The sequence below is a fragment of the Podarcis vaucheri genome (genome assembly GCF_965113315.1).
Source record: "Podarcis vaucheri genome assembly, chromosome: 13".
In the NCBI taxonomy this organism is placed as follows: Eukaryota; Metazoa; Chordata; class Lepidosauria; order Squamata; family Lacertidae; genus Podarcis; species Podarcis vaucheri.
The window spans coordinates 34,069,507-34,077,013 of record NC_138751.1 but is presented as its reverse complement, the minus strand read 5'-3'; the positions used below and the strand labels follow the sequence as shown (position 1 = coordinate 34,077,013).

Here is a 7,507-nt window from a genome sequence, read left to right as displayed (position 1 = left end):
AAATATGCATAACTGAATGAATTAGAAACCATAGCACCTGTGTTCATATTAAGAGTAACAATGCCCCTGTCTGACCCAGGTTGCTAAGGTAACAGTGACATGACCTTCATTGTGACACCTCCCTCTGCTGGCCCACCTATTAGATGACCAGAGGTCCTCTATGAGAGTAAGTGTTTGATGCTTTTCTCTTTCATTTTGTTAACATTTCCATAATTGTTATATTTTTAGTCTGACTTGATTATAAACCAATAGGACTGGAAACCTGCTTTTGGTGTATGAGACCTAGATGAGACGAGACTTCCTAATTGCATAGAAGGACTTGTCACCAACTGCTGTTACTAAACTCTCCAAAGATTGAACTCCTATTTCTGTTCTTAACCAAGTGCCGGACATGAGTGGAACTGCTGGGAGAGGGAGGGTGAAATATAGAAAAAACAGAATCCTCTAGAAATTGCAGGCAATGTGAAATGATAGGTTATTTGGGTGTGCTTAGAATCATCTGCACAGTTCAGTAAGAAGCAATGTACATGAATACCTAACATATCAATGTTAGGTGTGTGCTCCCAATTTGGTAAGATGCTGGACAGTAAATTTGTTAAATCTTAAAATACTTTTCTTTTCTAGACTTCGCTCTTGTGACAATGAAGCATTCTGTAAACTCTTCCTGGAGAAAGCGAGGGAGGAAGGGACAGACAGACAGAAAAACACACACACACACACATTTGAGGTGTAGCTAGGATTTGTTAGTGATTTCTGGTTCTATTGCTCTTTATGGCTTGTTCAAAGCTATTCTAGGGGGGACCTTCCTCAGCACTGAAAGGATTAATTTCAAAAGATTATCACTGGAACCAGTTTAAATGCTTCAACTAAAATGGCTTGCCTTTTCCTTTGTGGGGACCTTCAAAGCTCCAGCAGGCGATATTGAGGAAAAATGATTTTGATTGCATATTATACAATTCCATAAACTGGTCCCACCTGTGCTTAGAAATATAATTCCAAAGGAAAAGAAATAAATATAATCCCCTCTATTTCCAATGTTCAGGCTGTGAGTGCACCATCTGCGCACAAGAGAAATGTATCAGCAGGCTTGGGACAACTCCAAGGTTTGCCAAAATATAAAAAAATATTTAGGAAAACACCCATCATGTAGGAAAACTTGGGGAGAGGGGTAATGAGGACTGATCATGCCCAGAGGCCATGAAATGCTGACTAGAAATGGGCGGGTGGGAAAAAACTATGGGGAAGGGGAATGGAGTGGAATGATTGGAATCCTGTTGATTTGTCAAACTCTGATGCTGCCCAGCAGGAGTTAGGGTGGTGCCCTAATACATGAATCACTCCAAGCCCTGAGATCAGTAGGGGTCCCCTGTTTGTGGTCCCATCAAAGGATGTGGCCTGTCAAATGGGCACCCAGGGCAGGGCCTTCTCTGTGGTGGCTCTGCAGTTATGATCTTCCCTCCCTTGGAGGCAAAAATGGTTAAGACACTGATGGGTTTCCAGCACATGCTGAAGGCTCCCTTGTTTTCATCCTCTAGTCTTTTTTTAACATTTTTCACCAATTATCTTTGTTTTACTGTGGGTTTTCTTTTTTTAGAAGGGTTTCTGTAAATCTTATTATGTTTGCTTTACGTAAACTGCTTTGAGCTCATGGCCTGATGCAAAGCAGCATAGAAAAACTCTTAAGGGTTGCATTCAACTAAGCTGTACTCAGACTAGATTAGACTGGACTAGACTAGACCCACTGACACAAACCAACATTATTCACCTTTATTAACTTCAATGGGTCTAAGATGATTAGGACTAGGGCTGGAGACAGACCTAAATAAATAGAGAAGTAAATATCTAGAAGCACAACATACTACAAAAGCTCCATGTGGGCAGGTAGGAAAGGAAGACTGCAAACCCTCATTTCTCACTTTCTTCTCCCACTCTGTTCTCTAGGCTGGAAAAGCTGCAGATCCCATTCAAAAGAGGAATGCCAACACTGACGCAGCAGAAGAGGGATACCAGGCAATAGCCTCTGAACCAGAGGGCCTGGGAGATTCCTTTCTGCCAAGAGAAAAAGGAGGATGTTTCTACGGAGGATGGGGAACAGCTAAAAATGGCCTGGAGCTGCTGCAAAAATGATGTCTCGGCCCCCAAACCTACCTCCACGCCTATGCGGCTGGAAGTACCAACGGCAGTCCCCCAAAACAAGAACCGAGAAGTCCTAAGTACAAACAACTATCCCCTTCCTCACTGCTGTAGAAGTGAAACCCCTGCGTTTCCAGCACACTCAACCCAGAATGCTCTGATAGCCCAGCACAATTCACATGTCAGTTGTTTGCCCCATGGGACTCTGGCAGTAGCAGTTAGTGGGGTGACAGCATTTAGCTGACCTCCCATCACTGATATCACTGCTGCTTACTGAGAGGGGAAAAGGGTTGTGAGGTCAGTCAGCTGCAAACGTACTGGCAGGAGCACTGGATTGGCTCCACCAATGTGCTTATGTTGTGCTCTCCCCCTCCCAGTAAGTCACCTCTCTCCCTCCCAGTAAGCTGCAGTGGCTGCTTGTGAAGCATACGCAACACAGGGCTGTCCAGGTGACATGGCTCAGAAGTCAGAACCCTGGGGGCTGGGGAAGACTTGGACGCAGGGCTCATCCTCTGAAAGACCTTCAGAAGCCACTACCCCACTGGAGATTTTCAGCAGAGGGGTTCCCCAGGAGTTAATGAAGCCTTCACCTTCACAGCCTGAGGAGATAGCCCTGACCTGTCCTCCAAGCCTCAGGATATGTCCTCAGAACCCTTAGCAGTACAGAAAGACACCTCTCTGTGGCCTAGGGAAAGCAGAAAGTTGCTCAGCTCTGTCAGAGCCAGGACCTGAGGAACAAACCATGGCTCCCTTAAGCACCGACAGTTTCCCGTGGAGTTGGGAAGCATTGAAGTCTTTAGCAGCCTTTCTCAACCTGTGGGTCCCTAGATGTTGTTGGACTACAACTCCCATCACCCCTAGCAAGCAAGGCCAGAGCTCAGGGATGATGGGAGTTGTAGTCCAACAACATCTGGGGACACACAAGTTGAGAACTGCTGCTTTAAAGCCTCCAGCCCATTTACCCTGCATCCAGTGTGCTGCTGGTTTGCGAAGCAGCGTGCACACGTCACATTAGCCGCAACCTTTCCTATCGTTTCTTATGAAACACGGTTTTTTGAAGTGTTTTCCCCTCAAACCAGCTTTTCTCCAAATTTAGAAAAAGAACCACCCATTTGCACTGTAAACTGGAAATGTGTCCACAGCCTCAGTTAGCTTGCTACCACTGTCTTGCATACAGCCTGACTCAATCCGGCTCTACTGTGAGCTGACCGTGGTCCTATTTCCCCCCTGCAAGTCCTAGCCTGGAACAGCAGTTTGCTCCAGGCAATCTGTGCAGGAGTTTATTCTTGGGATGCTGATGCTGATGATACCCCGCCTATCTGGCTGGGTTTCCCCAGCCACTCTGGGCAGCTTCCAGCACATATAAAAATGTAATAAAACATAATAGAACACGGTGGAGACAGTAACGTGGAACAACCTTCTCGCATCCTCATCTGTTCTCGTAGGTGTGCGAAGAGGCCTGTCTGTAGCAGGCAGGCTTCAGGCTGGTGGCAACTGAAGCTTGCTCTAAATTTGGAAGAATCAAGGCTGATATTTTTTGATATTGTGGAACAGTAGTAGCAGGGTTCCTTTCTCTGGCTGTGCACACGCTATACCTTTAAAGAGCAATCAGATAATTATGGGCACCATAATTTACAAACTACAGTGCCCATAATTCTTTGAAGGAGGGAGAATGCACTTGAAGGGTACTTGAAATATATAGTGTGCATCCAGACTCTGTCTGGGAGTAGCCATTTTACTGTGTCCACATGGTTTACTTGTGGGAAGTGGCTGAGAAGCCCAGTTGGCTGGATCAGATGTGTCATGTGGAACAAGATGCAAAATAAAGCTCTTGCCTTAGATAGCTGCTTAGCCAGCATAGCACTTTTGCACATTGCAAACTTCTTTGAGAATACAGCTGCTCTCCCTCTGCCACCCATGGCTCTGTGGTAATATGTTGGGATGAATAATGGAGCAGCAATTTTCCTCCAAATCCTTCTATGCACGTGGGGTGGTTTAACCGAGGGCAGCTTCTTACAGTCGTACCTGGCCAGGTAGGCAATTTATTCAATTTATTATTTGCTGTTTTGGTAGTTGCTTATATACTGGAGCATGAGGAGGATGACGACGATGAAGAGGAAGAGCAAAAGCAAAAGCAAAGGAAAGAATCAGTAAAAGAGCCAGAACAAGAACAAAGAAAAGTACAAGAACAAGAACAAGAACAACGAAGGGTACAAGAACTAGAAGCAAAAAGAGTACAAGAACAAGAAGCAAAAAGAGTACAAGAACAAGAAGCAAAAAGAGTACAAGAACAAGAAGCAAAAAAAGTACAAGAAGCACAAAAAATACAAGAACAAGACAAAACACGGCGGCCATCAAAAGGTCAAGGTTGGTGCATAAATCCAGGAAAATATTTATCTGTTTAGGAAAAGTATATTATAACCTTCCAACTTCTGCCCGCCCAATACTTGTTCCAAGTGTAGAATGCACAGTGTCTTGTGTCAATATGTACATTAAAGATTCCCTTAGAACTATACAGGGTACACTGTATATAGTAAGCCACTCCCAGCTTCCAACAAAAAGGGCAACCCAGCTAGTCTTGTCTTTCTCCCAGTACATATTATCCAGTGAGTCAGTGAATATGTTCTAATTGGTGTGTCCTTTATGCATTAGAGCTTTTCTCTGGGCCACAGCACACACCTCCTCTTGCAATAAACCAGTGTTTCCCAAACTTTTTTGGGCAACGGCACACCTGTTTAATGAAAAAAATCTCGTGGCACACCACCGCGGCACAGCCCCGTGACGTCAGCGCGCAGCGTCACGCCGGGAGGGACGCACGAAAGTGAAAGTTTTTTCCCTCCCCCTTGCCGGGGAACCTCCAAGCTTTGGGGGTGGGAGGAGGCAGCAGAGCGAGGGACTGAGGGACGGCGGCAACTGAGGCGGCGGCGGCTGTTGTGGTGGTGGCGGCGATAGCGGGCGGAGGAGGGGGCGGCGGCGGGGCTTGAGGAGCCGTCGCCGGGAGTTGCTGCTGCTGTTGTTGCTGCTGCTGCCCGGACATGCCGGCCTCCTCCTCCTCCGCTGTCTCGCGCTCCTCCCTTTTGCACGCGCTGCCCCGCCGCTCGGCACCACCACCGTGGATCCTCGCCGCCGCCGCCTCTCACCGCCCGCCTCCCTCCCACGGCACACCAGCCAATGTCTCATGGCACAGTAGTGTGCCGCGGAACACCGGTTGGGAAACACTGCAATAAACAACTGCTACTCAGCTAGTCTTGTACCCCACTTAAATATTATCCACAATGATCAAATAGATTCCAAGCTCTCTGTTGATACATATCAAGAGATTTCAACAAAGCAAGGAGACTATCATGTTACTAACACCCCCCTTTCCTCCCCCCCCCCGAAGATGATGATATTGAAAGGCCCTGCACCTCCAAAGATGCAGCTGATGGGACGGAGGCAGAGACACAAACCAATCCACGCTATTTCCCGAAATCACCAAAAAAGATCACATTGGATGAGATCCTGCTTGGAATGCAGAAGATCGAGTACACCATCAGTAACACAAGTAAGTCAGGAGGACCTTTCATTTTTATGGAATTGAATTTGATCAAGCAGTAGAGGGTGTGTGACTGTCAAGAGCATATTGATATTGAAGTTGCAAAGGGAGATTGGGGTGGGCTTTGACTACACCCACTGCTGTCTATGCCCTTCCCCACTGCTGGTGTGCTCCCAAGGTTACCCCCAGGGGAATGCAACACTCAACAGAAAAAAAGCTTCCTCGCTTCTTTGCACCCTTCTAGACTCCCTGTTTTTTTACTTCTGTATCATTCTTGCCACTACAGGTAACTCGCATTTGACACTTTTTTTACTTACGTGATTGCATGTAATAAAAAATTTAAGGTCTTAAACAGTGGTACCTCGGGTTACATACACTTCAGGTTACATACGCTTCAGGTTACAGACTCCGTTAACCCAGAAATAGTACCTTGGGTTAAGAACTTTGTTTCAGGATAAGAACAGAAATCGTGCTCCGGCGGCAGCAGGAGGCCCCATTAGCTAAAGTGGTGCTTCAGGTTAAGAACAGTTTCAGGTTAAGAACGGACCTCCGGAACAAATTAAGTACTTAACCCGAGGTACCACTGTATATATAATAAATGTTCATAAGTGTACCAACCAAGCACATACATAGATCAGCACAGGAAGACCGACCTGAAATCATTCTGTCTCCCAAACTGACCAAATGTTTTCTCTGCAAGGAGTGAGGGGGTGATGGAACCTTCCCATTGTCTCAGGAACTGGGTAATCACCATTTCAAAGCAATGGCCAGACTACCAGGAAAGGCAATCAGATAAGGCATTATCAATAACCTGGCAGACAGGAAAAGCAACAACATTCAAATTTCTGTTGTAGACCGCCTTTTCTGTGATGTAGGTATGATGTATGGTGGGGTGGTCTTGAGCTCCAGAGAAGGCAATTTAAAATGTCTATATAAGGGCAGGCACACCTTTGTTCTGGGTCCTCCTCCTTTCTCCTGCATGTGAGGGAAGCACCCTGTTGCAACAGTTTAATAAAGATCAGGCTTACTAGCTGCTTTGCTTCTCAATATTCTCTGGTTGGCCTCTGTTATTTTCTCCACTGATGGAGAACGTACAAAGGACTCTATAAGGGCTCTTGTGTCCCCCATAAGGGAGTAAGGGCAGATTTTGTTTACAACAGCAGATTTGCAATTTGTGGGGGAGATAAATAGATGGAGAGTGGAGGAAACCCAGGGGTGTAGATTCAGGAGTTTGTGGCTTTTACACATATTTGTGTATACACATGGACCCCTGTAACCTAACCTTCCCATAAGATGTGTTACCTGTATTCGAAACCAGTTGTCACAGAGTGTGTGTTGAAGCAATAGTTGTTTTGCCCGAGTCAAAAATCATGCTGTTTCATTGCAGTGAGAGACTTTGAGCAGCGCCTTTCCCGCTTGGAGCAGATCGTTTTGAAAATGAGGAATGCGTGGATCCACCACAGAACTTGCCATCTAGAGGGTCTGGAATATGACGATGAACAGGATTAATATTTTTTTCCCGTCCTGATTTTATTGGTTTTGTAGATTTGCAAATCGACATCCTTCCCCCATGCAATAAAAAATATTTATTTGGGAATCAATAAGTTGTTTAATCTTCTAATCAAGACATGGCTAATTAAGACATATTTTTCAAAATTTAGACTTGATCATAATAAAAAGTTGACCATTATGGACTACCATTGGCAGGGTGGATAAAAATCAATGATTTTTTTAAAAATAAAATAAATCAGATTTTTTAAAAATTTAAATCAGGTTTTTTTTTAAAAAAATAAATTGGATTTTTAAAATAAAATGCTTTTGGAGGAAAAAAAATTCTAA

The 7,507-nt window shown here is 45.1% G+C and overlaps 1 protein-coding gene across 1 annotated transcript; it reads left to right on the top strand.

Moving 5' to 3' along the window:
• Nucleotides 1–1,941: 1,941 nt before the first annotated feature.
• On the top strand, nt 1,942–7,272 carry LOC309517829 (uncharacterized protein). The gene is made up of 4 exons (XM_082197408.1): nt 1,942–2,213; nt 4,207–4,500; nt 5,516–5,677; nt 7,056–7,272. Exons 1-4 carry the CDS (start codon nt 2,102–2,104, stop codon nt 7,175–7,177), a joined length of 690 nt encoding a protein of 229 aa, XP_082053534.1. The 5' UTR covers nt 1,942–2,101; the 3' UTR covers nt 7,178–7,272.
• The last annotated feature ends 235 nt before the right edge of the window (nt 7,273–7,507 follow it).